Genomic DNA, 23054 nt, shown 5'->3' on the forward strand with positions numbered 1-23054 from the left:
TGAATATTTATTAACTTTCTATTTTTTTTCCCTGGATCTTTTTATTTCATTAATCATGAAAAGTTATACATGTTGGATGCAGGAATTGTTGGTAGCCTTAAAACATGTTCTTGGAACCGATTTCAAGAGGGGTTTATTTCCTTTGATTGACAAGCTATTGGAAGAGAGGTAATATTATGACCTTTTGTTGGTGACTTCAAACTGTCATAACTGATATGGATATCCTTTTGATTGGGGAAATCGTAGATACATGCAACAATGCTCTCGACAACGACTAGGAATTATGTTATATACGTCATTAGTGAATAACAACTTAAATCTTATAACAGAATTTCTCAAACCATTTTTGTTTTCCTGATTTTACAAGAAACCAAACCTGCATTAGAAATTTTGCAATGTGCCGCGACTTTAATTGACCAATTGCAGAAAATATTTGAGGGAGGCTTGGCCCATTTTTGAATTCCAGAAATATTGTCCACTTCAAAAAGTCAATGGACAGAATATTCTTTAAAAAATATGCTTTACTTGGTTGAAAAGTGGGCACTTCTTTTTTGGTGGAAGACAGTCTGCTGAATGATGACCACTTAAGAAGTTGGGTTTTATATGGGACAGAAATAGTAATTTTTTGGACTCTTGTGTTGGAGTTGAACAATCTCATTGACCTTTTATGTTGAACCTTTTAGGGTTCTAGTTGGTGCTGGTCGGGCATGCTTTGAGACATTGAGACCATTGGCTTATAGTCTGCTGGCAGAGATTGTCCATCATGTTCGGGGGGACCTTTCCTTGGCTCAGGTACTGCTTTTTGTGAGAAGCTTGATGCAAAATATATTGTTTCTATCCTTGTTTCCACTTAGATGGGCTTTTATTCTGATGTTTTTCTGTTAATAATTAATACAAGGGTCAAAACTTGTGTGGTGGGGTGTGTTTTTTATTTTAATAGTTTTGGTACTTTTCAATTTTATCTTCCTTGTCTAAAGGGGGATGAATTACTTTGATGGAAAAAGCTATACTTGTCTAAAGGGGGACGAATTACTTTGATAAAGAGTACGTTGTCTAATCTTCCCACGTATTTTCTTTCACTTTTCCCTTTGCCAACAGGGGTTGCAAAAAGAATTTAGAAAATTTACCGCAATTTTTTATGGGGGAGGTATAGGAGAGGAGAAAAAGTTTCATTTGGGAAATGGCTTTGGAGATATCATTTAGAGAGAGATACTTCATGGAAGAATGTTGTTGCTGTTAAATATGGGAGTGGGTGGGGGGATTGGTGTTCTAATGAAGTTAGAGGAGTGTATGGAGTGAGTTTATGGAAGTTCATTAGGAAAAGTTGGGAGGTTTTTTTTTTTTGATAGGTTGGGGGGAGTTTTTTTTTTTTTTTGATAAGTTGGGGGGAGTTTTTGAAACATATTAAATTTAAGCTGGGGGAAGGGAAGAGGATTATGTTTTGGCATGATATTTGGTGTGGGGAATCAGATCTCAAATCTGATTTTCCCTCTCTTTTTAGGATTGCAAGGGATCAAAATGTTGCTGTGGCAGATTATTTCCAACATAAGGATAATAATATTCTGTGGAATGTTGATTTTATCAGAGAGATAAATGACTGGGAAGTGAATGATGTTTCTGGTTTTTTGGGAAGACTTTATAATTCAAAAGTGATGGCGGGAAGAGAGGACAGTTTACTATGGGACCGTGCTCCTTGGCTTATACCTTTTCAATTAGTTCGTTTTATGAGGTGCTGACTTGTCATTCTGGTTCTGCTTTCCCTTGGAAAACCATTTGGAGAGTCAAGGTTCCTACTAAGGTGGCGTTTTTCAGTTGGGTGGTTGCTCTAGGGAAAGTTTTAACCACGAATAACCTTAGAAAATGTGGTTTGTGTATTGCTGATTGGTGTGTCATGTGCAAGAAGGATGGTGAGTCTGTAAATCATCTCTTTCTTCATTGTGAGGTGGCAAAGTCTTTATGGAATGAGGTTTTGGGTCGGACAGGTATACATTGAGTGATGCCAAAGGAAGTTGTGGATCTTCTTGTATGTTGGAAAGGTTTTGAGGGAAGGAAATGTGTAGCTGCCAGATGGAATATGATTCCCTTGTGTGTGTGTGTGTGTATTTTTTTTTTCAAAATGTCAGAGAACCTCTCCAAGGCAAGGCCCTTCGGACCCATCCATGCAAAGTGAACCTTGGTCCTGTGCACCGCACTCTCAAAAGTTTCTCTGCACGAAACTGATTAAATCGCTGACTTTTCACCGAGGGGTGTGGCCCCAAAGGATTGTTTGCACCAATGAGGTGTTGAACCTTGGATCTTGAAGGGAGTGATACCCGAAGACCAAGGCCTTCCTTTGTGTTTAATGTGGTGTCTTTGGCTGGAAATGAATGGGAGATGTTTTGAAGACAGAGTGTTCTTTTGGAGAACTTTGGAGTTTTTTCTTTTCTACTTTGTGTTTGTGGGCTAGGTTTTTGTAAGGAATGATGATAATGTACTGAATCTGTATTATTTTTTTTCTTGCTTCTAGAGTGTAGTTAGTATTTCCTTTGTATACTTCCTATGTACTTAGGTTGTGCCTATTCTTGGTAATAAAATCTCTTATTAATTATTAAAAAAAAAATTATCTTCCTTACTTGCATGTCTCCTTCATTATACCTTTTTATTTATTTTTTTCCTTGTAGTCCCTATCTATTTCACCCATAAATTAATGTCTCGCATTTACACTCACTCATGGGTGGTGAATTATTTTCTAGTTCAGTCTACTACTTTTACTTTTAACATTTTCTTTAACATTTTCATAGCTTTATAATTCCCATGTATACATATATTTGGTGTCTACTAATTTGAAAATTTTTTGAGTCAAAATATAATTCACCACCCTGTTAAAAATTTGTAAGTTCAATTTTTGCTCCTATTTGTATTAGCCTACGTAACTCTATTTTATTTTAAAACTTATTTTTAATTTTATTACCTCTTAAGACTTTTGTCAGTTGTAAACTCTAGTTAGGTATTTCTCATGTATACTTCCTGTGTACTTGGACTTTGTCTATTTTTATGAATGAAACTTCTTGATTACCGATAAAAAAAAAAATTATCTCTTAGGCCTCGTTTGGGTACACAGTTCAGATGAGATGAGATAAGATATTTTATTGAAAATTAAATAAAATATTGTTATAATATAATTTTTTTAATATTAATTTTGTTTTGGAATTTGAAAAAGTTGTGTTTATTATATTTTGTATGAGAATTGAGGAAAGTTGTAATAATTAGATGAGATGAGATGAGATAGTTTGGTATTTGGTAACCAAACCAGGCTTTAAGCTTTCACATATATGCATTTGTGTATTAGTTATGCCCCAGGCTGTTGGCTCTCATGGTAACTAGTGGGGTTATGATTATGGCAACCTTATGTTGCAACTAATGCTTTGTCAGTCCTTTCATACAAGAGCCTCTAGCTGTGGCAATGATTCGTTGCTTGTGGTCCTAAGTTGGTGAAATCAAATCCCAACCAGTAGAGAGAAAAAAAAAAAACAATATAACCTTTTTTTTTTTTCTTTTAAATTACATAGATCTTTTTTTTACCTTTGAAAGGTTTCTGTGTTTTGCATATTTTACTTAGTGGATATAATTTTTATGTTGTTTTCTTTTTCATCTTTGCCATTGTTAAATACACTTGGAATCCTTGGGCTTATTTTATTTTTGCAGTAGTTATTTTCCCCCTCAAATCATGTGTGCAATGCTATTTTTTTCCTCTCTTTATCTCTGCTCTTTATGATTCGTCAAAAGCAATAGAATTGTCTTTAACCAAATGCACAAGAGGTCTGGAAAATAATGCATTCTAATTGGAAGTAGAAAAGGGTGAATCCTTGTAACGAGAGAAATGTCATTGATTACTTGGTACAGAGGCATATGGGTGGTTCTATGATCGATAAATACTTAGGTAAATCAGCAATCATGACATATTCAATTTTCAGGCCTTTTTCCCTTAGTAGAAAGAAATTTGACCATCTGCTTCTTCTTATACAGACTTTTTCCAGGTCAACTATATTGCCTGGTAAATAAACTGTTATTGAGGAGTAAGATGGTAATTATTCTCAACAAGAATTTGCATGTAATAAGTTCTTAACAACTTATCAAAAAAAGAAAAAATAGAGTAGGGTCTCTCTCTCTCTCTCTAATGGCTACCTCTGGTAATTCTCATTAGAGACTTGTTCTTCATTCTCTTTCCTCACCATTAATCTCCTCATTCAAAATCGTAATTATTAAATTTAGGGTTTCCTGGTGATGATGTAGTGGGATCGTTTTCATTGAATTGAAATTGTACAAGTTTGAGGCAAAGGAGGGAATTGTTCTCGTATGTATCACGGAGAGTTGCAGGGGAATACGCTGATTAATTTAGAGATGTTAGGTTGGTGTCCTATGGTCGATTGAGTCACTTGAAATGGTAATACATGGGAAGGAAGGTAAGTGTTTTGTGAAGTGCTCATAGGTGGAAATTGAGTATTCTTTGCTTAGCGGGGCTCAAAGAGGCACTTTAGGTTTTAACACTGTTGAGGTTTGGAGGTGGTGGTCGGTGAGAGTCCTTGGTGATTCTGGAAGGAAGAGGTGGTAGAGGATGGCTAGTTTTCTATAGGGAACTTTGATGGAGGATGGCGCTATTCCATTATTTTCTCGATGGAAAGACATGGCTGCTGAGGTCTCAGTGGCTCATGGTTCTAGGGGTTATTAGTTGAAGTTGAATGAGAAAGCCTCGTGCATTAGGACTGTGAAGCAGTTGTATGGGCAGTTCTAGTGGGACTTGGCACCTTGAATAGGGGTATTGTGGGTAAAGTTGAAGATAAGAAACCTATTTAATTAGCTGTTGAAAGCGCGCAAGGGCGGCAGCCAAGAATGCAGATATCAATTGTCACACTTTACTGATCACAAATCTGAAAATTACGCAACAAGGGTGTTTTTTCTGCTTTCAAAAGGAGTTGTACAATATGCTTATTAGGTTGAGAAGATAGATATTTTAATTGGGAAAAGAAATGTTAGCAGTTGTTGAGAAAGTGGACTTGGGTTTGGGCTTAAACATAGGTGGACTACTACCTGCTAAGAAATGGCACAAGGATGGTGAGTTTGGGCTTAGTTTATGTGGCTTCACAAGTTTGTTTATAAAGAAAAATAGACCAGGCTTGAGCTTTGGCTGAAGAAGAAAGGCCCAATTAGAAGTGACCAAAATATTAAACTAAATAAAGGAAAACAGATGCTTGGGTCAAGGTCGAGCATAAGGCTTGGTTATTCTAAAACCCAACCAGGTTATCAAGGGCGAGTCAAACACAGATTCGGGTAATCTATACAGATGTTAGTCTCTTGGTATAGAGATCACAAAGACATTGGATTTTCAACACAGGGATTAATAGAATAGGTTGCTGGCCGTGGGCAAACCTCCAGCAAGTGTTTTGTTTGAAGTTTTGCCTATGGTACAAGAACTTATACCTTGTCTAGCATTTCATGCACTTTTGAAATTGGTTTATTCTGCGGCAGCAATTGCTATTCATAATATTGGTTTAAACAAATCAATGTGACCTTGCTGACATGTGGAAAGAATGTATTTGTGGTAGGATTTGGTTGGATTGAGTAGTTGGCTGGAATTCCCATGGTGTATTCAACATCCTTTCAGTGTTACTCCTTTTGTTGAAGTTATGGTGATGGCCATTCTGGTTTCGCTATGGTAGCTTTCTTTGAAATTATTTTTTGATCAGGGTCTTTTAGATATTCCTTTAATTGGAGGGTCTTATACACACTCCAATAATCGGGACTCCATATTGGTTTATTAGAGTTGATTGATTTCTTGTACCCCAAGAGTGTGAAGCTTATTTTCTTGATTTGAGTCAAGGAAGGCTTCCTTGATTATGTTTTGATCATTTTCCCCATTCTTGTTGATTGTGGAGGTATTCATGGTGGCAGAAGCTAGTTTAAGTTAAAAAATATGTTGTTAAAGTTGGAAGGTTTAGTTGATAAGGTGAGGCAATGGTAATCTTCTTATTGTTTTCAAGGTTCGTTAAGTTTTATCATGGCCGAAAGCTGAAGGCCTTGAAAGTGGACTTAAAGCTTTGGAAAAAAATGAACCTTTGACAATATAGAATGTTAGATAAGTCTTCTCTGGAAGAGTTGTAACCCATTGACAGTGTGGAAGAAGGTAGAGATTTAACTGTTGAAGAGAAAATGCAGAAAGTTCAAGTGATATATGAGTTTGAGAGGACTACATTATCTGAGGAGGTGTGTTGTAGATAGAATTTATGGGCTCTTTGGTTGAGAGAGAGTTCCTGGTGCAAAGATTTTTTTCCATTGAGTTACCATTTTGAATCGGAGAATCACTTCTATTGGGTTGTTCTTTGTTGATGGTTCAATCTCTACTTGTCGGGAAGAGATCAAGAGTCATATGTGCACTTCTATGAGAAATTGCTCTCTGGGCAGTTTGCTTGGAGACAACTCCTTTGGAAAGGAGTTTTCCATGAGGCTTGAAAGGCCTTTAGAGGAGATGGAGGTTCTTAAAGTTGTGAAAGATTTGAATAGTAATAAGGCACTGTGACGAGATGGTTTTTGTATGACTTTCTTCAAGCTTGTTGGGATGTGACCAAAGAAGATATTGTGCCAATATTTCATGATCTATCTTTATGCCCATTGTAAGTTGTGAAAGATGCCTTTGTCAGAGGAAGAGAAATCCTAATCTGTTTTGATTGTTAACGAGAGCCTAGATGGTAGGCTTAAATTTGGAGAATGAGGGGACCATTGCCGTTAATTTTAATGGCCAAGCCTTTCATGACTTCCCTGTATCTATTGTCCTTACTTAGTTTAGGGCTTTCTTTGTAACACTTGGCTATGCCTATTCTTTTATTAATACAATTTGATTTACTTATCAAAAAAATAAAATAAAATTGGAGAATGGGGTGCTTTTCAAAGTTGACATTGAGAAGGCTTATGGTCATGTCAGTTGGGAGTTCCTTTTACATTTGCTGGGGAAATGTGGTTTTGAGGAGAGATGACGATCTTGGACCACATTGCATCTCCACAATGCACTTTGCTGTCTTGGTGAATGGAGAACTCCTGATATGATAGGCGACCCACTGTCCCCTTTGCCTTTTGTCATTGTCATAGAGGCAATTAGGAAAATGTCATCTGCCTTGGTTGATGGTTGTTTTTTTTTTTTTTTTTTTTATCAAGTTTTGCTATGGGGGATAGTAATTACAAGGACATTGATGTATTGAATCTACTATATACCGATGATACCTTGTTGTTTTGTGGGGTAAACCTGAATCACCTTTGCTACTTTCATGCTTTATTATTATGCTTTGAAGTAGTTTTTGGATTGAAGGTTGATTTGAGAAAATTTGAGTTGGTTGTAGTGGGATAGGTCTTTAATGTGGATAGTTTGGCAGATATTCTAGGGTATGAGGTGCCATCTCTACCTATGAAGTATCTTGGCCTTTGTTTGAGTCCACTCCTTTCCTTGGAGGAAGATATGTTAGATTAAGGTCCATTAAAGAGTTGCCTTTTTGGCTTGCATATCCTTTTAAGGAAAGGAGAAATGATATTTACAGTCTGAGAGTGTGCAAGTCCCGCGCACTCCCTCTGAAAAAAGTGGATATATATGGGACCCACATGAAAAAATTAATTTTTTAATGGTAGACCCCACTATTTTTTAAAGGGAGTGCGTGGGGCTTGCACAACCTATGATTATATCTAGCATTACTTGAAAGGAAAGATTTTCACCAAGGACAATAGGAGGAAGAAACACATTGCTTGAGTGGTGTTGCATGTGTAATAGGAGTGAGGAGTCTCTGGATTGATTTATCTTGAGTTATGTTAGCAGAATAGTGGATCTTTTTTTTACTCTTGGAGACGATTAGGTGGAAGCCCTCAAACTCCTGCAGTGTGGAAAATGGTTTCTACTTGCCTCATATGGTGTATTTGGCAGGAAAGAAATGATGGAATTTTTTATGATTGTGAACAGACTATGGAGGACCTCAAGGAGACATGGGCTTACTTCTGTACCTTTCACGTTATTTGATGAAGTTTTTATTACTTATAAAAAAAAAAATGAAAGTTATTAGTGTCAGAATTGTTCTGAAACTTCTACCAATTTCATGGCTTATCCAAAAAATCTAGTAATTTTAATAGAAATTGGTATTTTAGAATCTTTAACAACCCTGAATCAATTCTACTTATTTTGTGGCTTTGTTGCACTAAGTTTGAGAAAGAAAAGTAGAAAAGAGATGTTTACTTGTAGAAATTGATCTATTGTGCGCCAAGCACTTGAAGTTCAAGTAGGATTAGGGGTTGGCTCAAGTGGTAAGGACCTCGGTCTGGGTGGTATGCTCCTTTCAGGTTTATGGTTTGAACCTTTTCGTGCAAACAATTTCTAGAGGCCACGTCTTGTTGGTGAAAGAGGTGAGGACTTACCTGATCCATGTGATGGGGACACGTAACACGGGTCCGAGGTTTAACCAGGTAAAAAGGCATGTTGCGTTTGCACTGTCTTCAGGATTCCCCGTCTTAAAAAAAAGGTGGTGAAAGAGCTGATGACTTACCTGATCCGTGCAATGGGGACACGTAACAAGGGTCCGAGGTTTAACCGGGTAACAATGCATGTTGCGTTTGCACTGTCTTCAGGATTCCCCGTCTTAAAAAAAAGGTCAAGTAGGACTTGAGATACTTCCTGATACTACAGTTTGCATCTCTTTTGCTGGAATTCTGACTATTTTATTTCTTTCCCTTCCCCCAATGCTTGATGTTCTCCATATGCTACAGCATATGTTGCACTATTAACCTTAGCATATAGCTGTTATTGCCACTATAATATTTACCCAAATGGGTTACTGTCATATTCTATCATTTAAAATTCTCAATTTATTTGCTGATAAATTTTTATGCTTATGCAGCTCTCACGGATCATTTATTTGTTCTCAAGTAACATGCATGATGCGTCATTGTCGCTCAGCATTCATACTACTTGTGCTAGGTTGATGTTGAATCTGGTACATACTCTTAACTCTGTTCTTTTGATTTTTAACAGATTTTTTTCTATATGGTGCTTTATCTAGCTTATATATTTGATATTGATGTGTGATAAGTGCTTCTGTTTTAAATTTGTGGGAATTAGGTGGAGCCTATATTTGAAAAAGGTGTTGACCAACCGTCTATGGATGAAGCACGGATTCTGTTGGTATGAGTTATGATGTAACCTTCATGCTAGATTACCCAGGGGTAGATTTTGTGGATATATGTCTTCCTTTTGGGCACTGACTGTTGTTATCTATTTATTTTCAATAGGGGCGTATTTTAGATGCTTTTGTTGGGAAATTCAGTACTTTCAAGCGTACCATTCCACAGGTAATTTGTGAAATCTGAACCATTTCCCATGTGATATTTGTAAAATACCTTGATTTATTGCTGTGTTACCATGGAATTAGGGCAAGTAAGAGAATTTCAGTATGTTTTTGGGGGCTGGGGATTTTTATTAATTAAACTGGTGACTAGTTGAAAAGGCTTTAAAGGATTCCTTTTGTGCTAATTAAATTTTTTTAATTGTTTTAATTTTTCAGTCATTGGAGTGAAATGTCTTATTAGAGGTTGGATTCATCCTGTTGTTCTGTTGCCTTATCTGCCATTCCCCTCATAATTTCTCTCTGTTACAGCAATGCAATGGAACTTTTTGCAAATATACGCACAAGAGTGGTGCTAATTGCATGGGCCAGAAAACAAAGACAAACATGGGATAGGCGTTTTCCACTGTTCATATGAACAGTGATTTCTTTGTTAATCTGAACAATGAAAATTGCCAATCCCGTGTTTATCTTTGTTTTCTGGCCTGTGCTCCAATCAATTCCCTATGCGTAATTATTTGCTTTTGTGTTGTCATTTTCTTTGTTTTCTTTTGATTTTTTTGAGTTTTGCGGTGCCTGCCCCTGCCGGGGGGAGGGGGGGGGGGTGGGGTCGGGTGACTTTGTCAGATTGTCAGCTTTTACATGAGTCTGTAATAGCCAACCACAAATTCTTCAACCATTACCGTGCCTTGATGTTGGTAGGATACTTTAAAGTGTACTAGATTGTATTCCATGAATGAATATTTTTCAACCCTGTCCTGTTCAAATGTCTATTTCTTCTGGTTTCTCACTTGATGTTTTTTGCTTACTTGTGAATGCTGTTATGCTTTTTTTTTTTTTGAAAGCTGTTGGAGGAGGGTGAGGAGGGAAAGGATCGGGCTACCTTGAGGTCAAAGCTTGAACTCCCCGTGCAGGTTGTTTAACAACTTTCATTGAGAATTTTTCAGTTTTAAAGACTAGTTTGTTTTAATGTTTGGAGTTGCTTAAGTTACTTGCCTTATTTCTCACTTTCACTTCATCCTCTGCATTCAAGGAATTGATTTTATAAATTTTATTGTTTATGTTGAATTTTCTTTGTATTCTCATGTACAAGAAAACAAAATATCTATTTGTTCTGTGCATCCTTTCATATGGTAAGAGTCTCAAGAGTGTTACACCTAATCTTTATCAAACTTATTGTAAATGTTTGTTGGTATGTGGTTTTATTGCTAATGGTAATTGACCTATGTCTATGCATGGTGCATCCATGCTATACCTATCGTTTGTCTTCGCTTGTCTGGGACTACCATCACTAGAGCATGTCCCCTTTGCATCCCTTTTACTACATGATAAATGGAGTTTGGCAAACAACTTGACAGTGATTCTTTTTCTTCAATGCCTACATGTGTTTAAAAGTATGTGTTTATCCTCTTCAACAGTTATTTTGGGGATTATCAATTTGAAAAGTTTTATGATGTAATAAAAGGGAGAGTAGAAGCAAAAATAGAAAAACTACTTTTTGTGTTTACTGTTTAAAGACTATTGTCGACCAATTAAATATAAAAGTCATTGTTTAGTTGATCACCTGATCATTGAAGGAAAAGGAAAAAGAATAATCAGATGTTCAATGGTGTGGAGCGCTGTATAAATGACCTTCAGTTCGTTTTTTGATATCCTTTTGTGATAAGAGTGGACATGGGGCATTTTCCTTTTTCCTTTGACATGATATGAACTTCGGGTTGTAATTATTTAGTAACCTTTGTATGTACCTTATGTACAAGAGGTTTCTTTCTATTTCTATTCAATAAAATTCATTATTACTCATCAAATAAAAGAAGATAGAGAAATTCATTACCAAAAGAGCTTTATTTCAACTTTGATCTTCTGCTATATTTAAAACCTTCAAGAAAGTGGTTTATAGTATCTTGAGAATTTATGTTTAAGAACAATGAATTACGTCAAGTTTCATCAGTTGCCATGCAGGGTCAAACCTACATATGTATATCTTCGTTAAATTTGGCAGAAAATGGACTCTTATATGTTCTCGTTGTGGGAATGAAACTGATATACTTCATTCTTATTTTCTTTATTGAGCCATCATGCATGTCTTTGATCAATTCAATACTCGTAGTTGACTCTCCTTTATTATCTTAACCACTTATTCCTTTTGTTGCAATGTTTCCTTTAATTTGACATATCAGATGGTTGCAGGCAGTTTTGAGTGTGCAGGTACCCGTGGAACATTCCAAGGAAGTTAGTGATTGTAAGAATCTGATAAAGACATTGGTCATGGGTAATTGATCCGCTTCCATTAGTTTCCTTCTTCCTTTTGTGCTGCAGTATTTAATAATTAACTTTTCGAGGAAATCAGGAGCCTTTTTGGGGAAAAAAAAATCAGGGACCTTGATTCTTAGTTTTCTCCTGGTTGATTCTTTTCCCTATTTGGAATTCTTGATTTTCTTGTATTATGGTGAAAATGCCATTTGAGGATCTTTGTTGATTATGCAAGTTTCTAAAGACTATTATGTATGGATGTATATATTATCAGGAATGAAGACTATCATATGGAGCATCACGCATGCACATTTGCCACGATCGCAGGTTCTTCTATTCTCTAATTTAGTAGTTCCTCATGTGTAGGTTTGACATTTGTTATCTCATATGATCTTTCTGATGATTAAGGTTTCTCCTTCCACACATGGAAATCATCCACAGGTGCTTGTTTCACCAACATCCAATTTATCTGTACCTCAAGCTTTTAAAGGGTTGAGAGAAGATGAGGTACCATACATGATATGCGGAGTTTCTTCACAGGCTCCTTGGCATGACTAACTTGGTCTGTTTTAAATTTTTCTACTAGGTGTGGAAAGCTTCTGGTGTTTTAAAGAGTGGTGTGCATTGCCTAGCTCTCTTCAAAGAGAAGGATGAGGAGAGGGAAATGCTTCATCTCTTTTCTCAGATTTTAGCTATCATGGAACCTCGAGATCTTATGGACATGTTCTCATTGTGCATGCCAGAGCTTTTTGAGTGCATGATTTGCAACACTCAGCTTGTCCATATATTTTCTACACTTTTGCAAGCCCCTAAAGTGTACCGACCATTTGCTGATGTTTTGGTCAATTTCCTCGTAAGCAGCAAACTTGATGTGTTGAAGCATCCAGATTCACCTGCAGCAAAATTGGTTTTGCATCTATTTCGATTTATATTTGGTGCTGTTGCCAAAGCACCTTCAGATTTCGAACGTATATTGCAGCCTCATGTGCCTGTTATAATGGAAGTTTGCATGAAAAATGCTACTGAAGTTGAGAGGCCTCTAGGTTATATGCAACTTCTTCGCACAATGTTTCGTGCACTGGCAGGATGCAAATTTGAACTTCTTCTGCGAGACTTGATTCCCATGTTACAACCCTGCCTGAATATGCTATTGACTATGCTTGAGGGCCCAACTGGAGAAGATATGAGGGACCTTTTGTTAGAGCTCTGCTTAACCTTGCCTGCACGCTTAAGCTCATTGTTACCATACCTTCCCCGTCTTATGAAGCCTCTTGTTTTGTGTCTTAAAGGAAGTGATGACCTTGTGAGTTTAGGTTTAAGAACACTTGAATTCTGGGTGGATAGTTTAAATCCTGACTTCCTAGAACCTAGTATGGCCAATGTTATGTCTGAGGTGATTTTGGCTTTATGGTCTCACTTGAGGCCTGCTCCCTATCCTTGGGGTGCAAAAGCATTGCAACTCCTTGGCAAGTTAGGTGGTCGTAACAGACGCTTTCTTAAAGAGCCCCTCGCCCTTGAGTGCAAGGAGAATCCAGAGCATGGGCTTCGCTTAATTCTAACATTTGAGCCTTCAACACCTTTTTTGGTGCCATTGGATCGATGCATAAATCTTGCTGTAGCAGCTGCTGTGCATAACAATGCTTCCATGGACTCTTTCTACCGAAATCAGGCTCTAAAATTCCTTCGTGTTTGCTTAGCATCTCAGCTTAATTTGCCAGGAAATGTTACTGCTGAAGAATATACAGCCAAGCAATTGTCCACTTTGTTAGTTTCTGCTGTTGATACATCTTCGCGGAGGTCTGAGGCATCAGACATAAAGGTTAAATTTTTTTTTTTGAGAGAAAAAGGTTAATTGGATATCATTATGATGCTCTTATTCTCTATAATGCTTTAGCATCAAATTTTTATTGAGCTATTGGTTTTTTGTTTGTTTCATATCTTTTCAATGTAAGTTTACTTGTAGGAGTCTCTTTGTGGGTATTTGTGTGTCCAATTGGTGTTAAATGTTTCTACCATTTTGCTGTCCTGTTATTGGGTGCAATTATGGTTTTCATCTTAATAGTCTAGTGCTGTGATAGAGATGTTCAAATTTGAGGAAGTTGTATTGTAACGATGTGATTGTGGACTTGTTACCTGTTTGAGACCCCTTTAATGCTCTGTGTATTGACTTGAAAAGTGCTAGTATGGTTTTAGAAAATCAAAATTTAGGTTTAGTTTTGGAACTGAAGGGCTACTTGTCTAATAAGTCTTGCATTCCTACTCAGAAAGTACCCATTTTGTTAAGTTTCCTAACAGCAAAGAGCAAGAAATTTGGCGATGGTCGTGTCATTTAGTTGCTTATGTTTGCAAGTATTATATAGTAAATAATCTGTTGTCTGCATAGTTCAGATTTCTTGCTAAAAAATAGTTTCGCAATATTTAAAAGATTATGATGTCTGCATGATTTGTTTGCTTTTAGTTGATCATTACTCTGCCTTAAAGCAATTGCTAAATAGTTGTTTTTGCTCTAATAGAGGATACGTTCATATTGTTCTTCTCTTTCATCTATTTATTCTAAATTACCAACTAAAATATTGGTAGCATTATATTATTTTAAAATCTACTGGCCTTGTGGGTAAATGATGCGTTATTGCAGGCTGACTTAGGTGTAAAGACAAAGACCCAACTTTTGGCCGAGAAGTCTGTTTTCAAGATTCTGTTAATGACCATTATTGCGGCCAATGCGGAACCAGATGTTAGTGACCCTAAAGATGATTTTGTTTTCAATGTTTGCCGCCATTTTGCAATGATATTCCATATAGATACCTCTGAAAATGCTTCGATTGTGACTTCTGCACTTGGGGGTTCTGTACTTTCCTCAAATGTTAATTTTAATTCTAGGTCAAAGAATGGCACTTCTTTGAACCTGAAAGAGTTGGACCCCTTAATATTTTTAGATGCTTTAGTTGATGTACTAGCGGATGAAAACAGGCTCCATGCCAGAGCTGCTCTTAATGCTTTGAATGTGTTTGCTGAAACACTTTTGTTCCTTGCTCGCTCAAAGCATGCTGATCTACTGATGTCAAGAGGCCCAGGAACACCTATGATTGTCTCTAGTCCCTCTATGAATCCTGTATATTCACCACCCCCAAGTGTTCGAATTCCTGTCTTTGAGCAACTTTTACCCCGTCTTTTGCACTGTTGCTATGGGAGTACATGGCAAGCACAAATGGGAGGGGTTATGGGACTTGGTGCTTTGGTTGGAAAGGTCACTGTTGAAATTTTATGCCTTTTCCAAGTGAAAATTGTGCGTGGGCTGGTATATGTTCTTAAAAGGCTTCCTATTTATGCCAGCAAAGAGCAAGAAGAGACAAGTCAAGTGCTTACACAGGTTCTTCGTGTGGTGAATAATGTTGATGAAGCAAACAGTGAACCACGCAAGCAAAGCTTTCAGGGAGTGGTTGAATTTCTTGCTCAAGAGTTGTTCAACCCCAATGCTTCTGTTATTGTGCGAAAGAATGTGCAGTCATGTTTGGCGCTTTTGGCTAGTAGGACTGGTAGTGAGGTATCCGAGTTGCTTGAACCTTTATATCAACCTTTGCTTCAGCCTCTTATAATGCGGCCTCTACGAACAAGAACTATTGATCAGCAGGTACACTGTTTCCAATGGTTACATTTAGAAATTTATCAAATTTGCCTCTCTTACTGATTGGATGGTGATCAGGTTGGGACAGTTACAGCTTTGAATTTCTGCCTGGCCTTGAGGCCACCTCTACTCAAGTTGACTCAGGAATTAGTTAATTTTCTGCAAGAAGCATTGCAAATAGCTGAGGCTGACGAAACTGTGTGGGTTGTGAAGTTCATGAATCCAAAAGTGGCCACATCATTAAATAAACTTCGAACAGCCTGCATTGAGCTACTCTGTACAACAATGGCTTGGGCAGATTTTAAAACTCCAAATCATACTGAATTGCGTGCAAAGATTATTTCCATGTTTTTTAAGTTATTGACATGTCGAACACCAGAAATTGTTGCTGTTGCAAAGGAGGGCTTGCGACAGGTTTTCTTTGGCTCTATCACATTGTTTGATTATTTTTTGCATATTTTTTTAAGTAAGATAAGTTTTGTTAATGATCTAAGAAAACAAAAAGAAAAACATTACCGAGGTACAAGGGGAGTACACTTCAAAAAAGCCTAATCAGAGAGAAAAGAGATTGAGAAAATCCTAACAGCTAAAACTGGGAAGACATATATGGGCTTCCATCCAATGCTTAAAGAGAATAAAAAGTAAAACAAACTTATATAAAAAAAAAAAAAAAAAAAAAAAACAGGATCATTTATTTCCTTCCATATGCATCACATTAAGCAAATCAGGATTATTTTCCATAAGGTCTTGTTGTGATGACTCTCAAACGGCTCCTTCCAGCATGCTAACAGATCCACCACCCATCTAAACATCACCCGTATGAGCCGAATAGACTTACCTTATGGTAAAGTAAGAGATGGCCCGCAGACTTCCCATTCGGCTTGCAAGTTCACCATTATACCACCATAAGTCTATTCAAATTATCTAGGGTCAGAAAACCAATGGCTTGCAACTTAGGGATTCCTCACGAGGATGCTCCTCTACATCAGAATTGGATACTGACACCACTGTGAGTTCGCCCCTTACTAGAGTCACTCATCTGTTTATTAGAAGGCAGATGCTCAGGCCCTAAGGAAATCATCTTCCCCTTCTGGTGCAAATGACCAGCTGCCTCCCTCTTCTCATTTGCCAACTCCCTAATGCCTGAAAGATTGATCTCACCTTCTAAGAGTCACCACCCCCCCCCCCCCCCCCCCCCCAACACCAAAAAAAGAAAAAAAAAAATTTGCCTCCATATCCCCTTGCTGTGGCAATTCACAAATTGGAGTATCGCAGAGGCATCAAATGGGATTTGGTATTCAAAACTTGGATTTTTTTGGCTTCGGCAGGAGGAGACCTAGGTGCTGAGGTCACCAGGCTTTTTTCAAGCATCCCATGTTGTGCCGTCCTCCACTAGAAGTGAAACTCCTGTTCTATGATGGGCCAGCTTTGTTGTTTTTGTCGCAATCTGCTTCATTATGCAAGGCAGCCCAAGTTTCCATCCTACACCTGTAGACACTATAGCTGGAGCTTCACTGTGCTTCAGCACTTCTTCCTGTGCTCTGTGCCAGAAATCCATGGTTTCTAGTTCCCCCACAAGGCGATCCATTTTTGTGCCTGATGTCAAAGCACCTGACCTGAGTCATTTAGCCTTCCATTAAAAAGAAGCTAATGGGCCGGCATGTTGTTTATTTATTTTCCATATTATCTTGATGATATATGCATAGTTTTAACTATTGACCAGCATAATGCATTTGAGTGAGTATTGCCTCTATCTTTTGATTCTGGTCAGTAATTCCTTAGACGTATTTGTGTGCTTGGTCGCTTGATTTGGAATCCAAAAGATTAAGATGACCTGTCGCATGTCATCGTACAGTCCACCAACAAACATTCATTTCCTCTTCAATATTGGGTATGCTTCTATTGGGATGTTTTGGAATTTGCTCATACTGTTATTCATGTCCATCTAGGTTATTAATCAGCAAAGGATGCCAAAAGATCTGTTGCAGAGTAGCCTCAGGCCTATTTTAGTTAACTTGGCTCATACCAAGAATCTCAACATGCCTCTTCTGCAAGGCCTAGCTCGCCTGCTTGAGCTTTTATCCAATTGGTTTAATGTTACCTTGGGTGGCAAGTTGTTAGAACACCTTAAGAAATGGTTGGAGCCAGAAAAGCTTGCACAAAGTCAGAAGTCATGGAAGGCTGGTGAAGAACCAAAAATTGCAGCAGGTAATGCATCTAGATTTCATCTATGTATGGTGAAGAGCTGCTTTTATACCTACAGAAACTCACATTCAGTTGTACTGATGATATCATGTTGATTTTTCTGCTCTGTGCAGCTATTATTGAGCTTTTTCACCTGCTTCCCATGGCTGCATCGAAGTTTCTTGATGAACTTGTAACCTTGACAATTGAATTGGAAGGAGCACTACCACCTGGACAAGTATACAGTGAGATTAACAGTCCATATCGTCTTCCACTCACTAAATTTTTAAATCGATATGCAACACTTGCTGTAGATTATTTTCTCGCCCGATTAAGTGAACCAAAATACTTCAGGCGGTAAGGTTTACTGTGATGGATAAGTTAATCTTCTGATTGCTTTGTAGAATCAGATATTGACTTGTTCTTCATCGTTCTTATTCTTTCATTTTTCGTTAAATCCAGGTGTATGTATATAATCCAATCAGATGCAGGCCAGCCCTTGAGAGATGAACTTGCGAAGTCACCACAGAAGATACTGGCAAGTGCCTTCCCTGAATTTGTACCAAGATCTGATGTTGCTATGACTCCAGGAACTTCAAGTACACCTGCTGTTGTATTAGGTGAGGAAGGCCTTGTTAATCCACTACCTGATACTTCTACTCCGGCATCTGCCCCCTCTGGTGCAACTTCAGATGCTTATTTTCAGGGACTTGCACTTATCAAAACGATGGTAAAATTAATACCTGGCTGGTTACAGAGTAACCGTATTGTCTTTGATACTTTGGTACTTGTTTGGAAGTCACCAGCAAGAATATCTCGTTTGCATAATGAACAGGAGCTTAACTTAGTGCAAGTAAGTTTATTTCATTTTACAGAGTGATGGAATTTCTTCTCTTTTGTTGTTTTGTTAGTGGGTGAATTTTCAGATACCTCTTCTATGTATTATGTGGAACCCTATCCTTTTGCCACTTTGAAATAATATCCAATTCATCTCAACTTGGCTCCTGATTAAGTATTTTCATTTTCCTTTTCCTATTTTTCATATTGAATATTCCACATTAAGTTTTTTGTTGCCATTTAGTTTATTTGTTTTTATCATGATCATTGTAATGCAGGTTAAAGAAAGCAAATGGCTTGTCAAATGCTTCCTGAATTATTTAAGGCATGATAAAACTGAAGTGAATGTTCTTTTTGATATACTCTCCATCTTCCTGTTTCATAGTCGCATTGACTATACTTTTCTCAAGGAGTTCTATATCATTGAGGTATTTTACTCGTTGGATCTGAGATTCTTTTGGGAGGGTTTTATCTCCTATTTTAATTAATTCATGTGATCTGTTACTAGTGTCACCAATCATGCTTTCTTTCAGGTTGCTGAAGGTTATGCGCCTAACATGAAAAGAGATCTTCTCTTGCACTTTTTGAACCTTTTCCAATCAAAGCAACTTGCTCATGATCATTTGGTGGTTGTAATGCAAATGCTTATTCTCCCAATGCTTGCTCATGCCTTCCAAAATGGCCAAAGTTGGGAGGTTGTTGACCCTTCTATAATAAAAACAATTGTCGACAAACTTCTTGATCCTCCAGAAGAGGTGCTTTCTTGGCTTTATCGAGAACTAATTAAAGTTGACCTATTTCATGATATATTTCCTACAATTTAATGATTGTTCTTTACATAATTAATGTATTCCAAATATTCTGCACCTCTTTTGAAGGTTTCTGCCGAGTATGATGAGCCTTTGAGAATAGAACTTTTGCAGCTTGCCACTTTGCTTCTTAAGTACCTCCAAAATGACCTTGTTCATCATAGGAAAGAGCTGATAAAATTTGGCTGGAATCATCTCAAACGTGAAGATAGTGCCAGTAAGCAGTGGGCATTTGTGAATGTTTGCCACTTCCTGGAGGCCTATCAGGCCCCAGAAAAAATAATTCTCCAGGTATGGCAGTGTAGACTTTATATCTCTTTTGATGGCTCCTATGATTATTATATCATAATGAGTATAATGAATTTTTTCGGTGTAAGTTTTCTTCTCATCTTCTAAATTACCTAAGTAAACATCAACAAGTATAGTGAACTAGGTTTCTACTCTTAATCTATGGTCTCTGATGCTGTACATCATAAGATGCCTGAATTGGCGAGTATTTAGAACGTACCCTTTTTAGTGCTTGTGGTTCCTCCTGCCTTCTTTTTGGGGGTTGGGGGGTGGGGGAAGGAGGTACTTTGGTTGGGTTAAAACCACCCATGTTCTTGTGTAGTAACTTTATCTACTGAGCTTTCTGTAAAATTGTGAATAGTTGAGGTTTTCTTGTTTCTTTCCCTATGGTAATATGAAACACGTGCTGCCTACATGTAGAAAGTACATGTTTCTATATTTTAGAAGGATGTACTTAAATGTATTCTGACACATATTTCAGGTTTTTGTAGCACTTCTTAGAACTTGCCAACCAGAAAACAAAATGCTAGTCAAGCAGGCCCTTGATATACTAATGCCAGCACTACCTAGAAGGCTGCCTCTTGGAGAGTCCCGTATGCCAATTTGGATACGGTACACAAAAAAAATTCTGGTTGAGGAAGGTCACTCGATTCCTAATTTGATTCACATTTTCCAGCTCATTGTTCGCCATTCAGATCTCTTCTATAGCTGCAGAGCACAATTTGTACCACAGATGGTGAATTCACTCAGTCGCCTTGGATTGCCATATAACACCACAGCCGAAAACAGGCGTCTTGCCATTGAACTTGCTGGATTGGTGGTTGGTTGGGAAAGGCAAAGGCAAAATGAAATGAAAGTAGTAACTGATAACGATGTAGCCAGCCAGCACAGTGATGGATTTAATCCTGGTTCTGCTGTTGCTGATCCTAAGCGACCAGTGGATGGGTCTACTTTCCCTGAAGATTCAACAAAGCGAGTAAAAGTTGAGCCTAGTCTTCAATCCCTCTGTGTCATGTCCCCAGGTGGTGCAACATCAATAACGAACATAGAAACCCCTGGATCCGCTAGCCAACCTGATGAAGAATTCAAGCCAAATGCCGCCATGGAAGAATTGATTATTAATTTTCTTATCAGGGTGAGGTTTTCTTCTGGTTGTGATATGCATGATTTTAGTTTCATTGAAGTTTCTGCTTTTTGGTTGCAATGACTAGTAGATTTTGATTTTTAAGGCTGTATACCTCGTGATGTGTTACTTATTTGCAACTTCTCCATGAAAGTAAAAGTTATATACATTACTGTTGTACTTTCTCTGCACTGTTTTCTCATTTTAAGTTTTTGCCTATAATTTTTCTTCATCGAGTTCTTGAGTTCCTTTCAGTGTCAGTTATTGCATTGTGGGTAACTCCAATGATTAATTTTTTCATTTGATGCTAAAATCTATGGTTTGAAGATTAAAAAATCCGTCTTCTCCCACTAACAGAAATCTTATACAAACCCCCACCTATCTCATGTTATTCATGTTGACAGACGTGGTCCATGTCTTCTGCTGTATGTGAAGTATTATTCCTGAAAGCTTGCCCATGTTGAGAGCAGTTCATAGAAAGACTTCTTACCATCTTGTGCTCGGGCTACCTTTCTTTTGGTGCTTCATTGCTATGTCTTCCATCTTAAAAAGAATAAGAGCCTAACATAATTTTGACACATTTCCACCATTAATCTGTCTTAAGTTTTGTGACGTTTTAGTCATCGTGATGTTTATTTTCTAATGTTTTAGTTGTCTTTTTGAGAACAGGTTGCCTTGGTCATCGAGCCTAAGGATAAGGAAGCAAATATAATGTACAAACAAGCTTTGGAGCTACTTTCACAAGCATTAGAAGTGTGGCCTAATGCCAATGTCAAATTCAATTATTTAGAAAAGCTGCTGAGCAGCATTCAACCATCTCAGGCAAAGGACCCTTCCACGGCTCTTGCACAGGGCTTAGATGTAATGAACAAGGTTTTGGAGAAGCAGCCACATTTGTTCATTAGAAATAACATCAATCAGATTTCTCAAGTATGTACCACACTCTGTGTTTTATCTTATAGGTCTCACGACCAAACTTTTGTGTTTTACCTTATAGGTCTCACAACCAAAGTTTTTGTATTCATGGTTGGTGCTATTCTGTGCATGTTTTGTCAGATTCTTGAACCCTGTTTCAAGCATAAAATGTTAGATGCTGGAAAGTCATTGTGCTCCTTGTTGAAGATGGTCTTTGTTGCTTTTCCCCTAGAAGCAGCCACTACTCCACCAGATGTTAAACTATTGTACCAGAAGGTTGACGAGCTGATACAGAAGCAGATTAATACTGTCACAGCTCCTCAAGCATCCAATGAAGATAACACTGCCAATTCAATTAGCTTTGTGCTGCTTGTCATTAAAACCTTGACAGAGGTACAGAAGAACATTGTTGATCCTAACATCCTTGTTCGTATCCTTCAACGCCTGGCACGAGATATGGGATCATCAGCAGGCTCTCATCTGAGACAAGTATGCCCCTTATTTTTCTGATTCCATCCCTTTTTTTTTGGTTTATAAACTGTCTTAAATGGAGAGGTCTGATTTAAATTAGTTGTAAATCTCCCCCCCCCCCCCCCCCCCCCCCCTTCCTTTTTTTCATGTTAACATCTTTTTCTCGACATAAATTTTTGTATTTTCTTTTTGTTTTTCATGACTGCTCATTTGAGTTTAATGAGACATGACCACTGATTGGAAAGGTCTTAGATCTCTTTAGTATATGTTTAGCGTATGTTATGTTTTATATGATTTTATTTCCTACATTGCCAATGCTAGTACTAATGTTTATCAGAATATTAAATTTCTGTCCATCTGCTATTCTCCATCTTTCTCTTTCTGCAATTTTTCCATCATCTGTGTAGTTCATTGTGTTTGTATAGTAGTTAGTGTTGCATGCTTGGATAAAATGTAATCTTCCTTGTTCCAAAGTTTCATTTGTCTGTCATCTTTTATAATGATAAAAGGGATTTGGGAATACTGGTAGATTTCCTCATGAATCATGGTGTCTATCAGTTGACTTTCATTGTGAAGATTAGGTGAGATCATAAGGCTTCTTATGTGCAAGTTCAAAATTAAATGCATTGTCTTATTCACCAGAACCTTTTGATTGGATATCATTACATGTGTTGTGATTTTTATTCGGTATGATTCACTTTACTTGCATGTTGAATTACATTTAGCAAACTATCATCCATATACAGGGCCAGAGAACCGATCCTGATTCTGCAGTCACTTCTTCTCGTCAAGGTGCCGATATTGGAGTAGTCATCTCTAATCTAAACTCTGTTTTGAAACTTATAAGTGAGAGGGTCATGCTTGTTCCAGAGTGCAAACGATCCATAACTCAGATATTAAATGCCTTGCTCTCAGAGAAAGTCACTGATTCTAGTGTGCTTCTTTGCATACTTGATGTGATAAAAGGGTGGATTGAAGATGACTTCAGCAAGCCAGGCACATCAGTCATGTCAAGTTCATTTCTCACTCCGAAGGAAATAGTTTCTTTTCTTCAGAAGCTTTCACAAGTTGATAAGCAAAACTTCTCCCCAAGTGCTTTGGAAGAGTGGGATAGGAAATATCTACAGCTTCTTTACGGAATATGTGCTGATTCAAATAAGTAAGTATATTCTAGTAAGTATATTCTAAATTAACTTACATTG

At 37.6% G+C, this 23054-nt stretch overlaps 1 protein-coding gene across 2 annotated transcripts in view; it reads left to right on the forward strand.

Annotated features, from left to right (window-relative positions):
• Nucleotides 1–23054, forward strand: part of LOC122315520 (transformation/transcription domain-associated protein) — a 32588-nt gene that overhangs the window by 2518 nt on the left and 7016 nt on the right. Inside the window, exons 4-25 of one of the 2 annotated variants that reach the window (XM_043131461.1) lie at nucleotides 83–168; nucleotides 684–792; nucleotides 8904–8999; nucleotides 9125–9187; nucleotides 9295–9354; nucleotides 10193–10261; nucleotides 11538–11619; nucleotides 11875–11927; nucleotides 12009–12107; nucleotides 12187–13419; nucleotides 14236–15231; nucleotides 15304–15639; nucleotides 17175–17433; nucleotides 17544–17766; nucleotides 17872–18262; nucleotides 18525–18674; nucleotides 18780–19001; nucleotides 19125–19346; nucleotides 19825–20478; nucleotides 21136–21396; nucleotides 21523–21870; nucleotides 22599–23011. In XM_043131461.1, coding sequence (XP_042987395.1) covers nucleotides 83–168; nucleotides 684–792; nucleotides 8904–8999; nucleotides 9125–9187; nucleotides 9295–9354; nucleotides 10193–10261; nucleotides 11538–11619; nucleotides 11875–11927; nucleotides 12009–12107; nucleotides 12187–13419; nucleotides 14236–15231; nucleotides 15304–15639; nucleotides 17175–17433; nucleotides 17544–17766; nucleotides 17872–18262; nucleotides 18525–18674; nucleotides 18780–19001; nucleotides 19125–19346; nucleotides 19825–20478; nucleotides 21136–21396; nucleotides 21523–21870; nucleotides 22599–23011 — 6425 coding nt within the window. The remainder of the gene's footprint in view (nucleotides 1–82; nucleotides 169–683; nucleotides 793–8903; nucleotides 9000–9124; nucleotides 9188–9294; nucleotides 9355–10192; nucleotides 10262–11537; nucleotides 11620–11874; nucleotides 11928–12008; nucleotides 12108–12186; nucleotides 13420–14235; nucleotides 15232–15303; nucleotides 15640–17174; nucleotides 17434–17543; nucleotides 17767–17871; nucleotides 18263–18524; nucleotides 18675–18779; nucleotides 19002–19124; nucleotides 19347–19824; nucleotides 20479–21135; nucleotides 21397–21522; nucleotides 21871–22598; nucleotides 23012–23054) is intronic. The other variant, XM_043131462.1, reaches the window with a different exon arrangement.

Source organism: Carya illinoinensis, chromosome 7 (genome assembly GCF_018687715.1).
Source record: "Carya illinoinensis cultivar Pawnee chromosome 7, C.illinoinensisPawnee_v1, whole genome shotgun sequence".
NCBI lineage: Eukaryota > Viridiplantae > Streptophyta > Magnoliopsida > Fagales > Juglandaceae > Carya > Carya illinoinensis.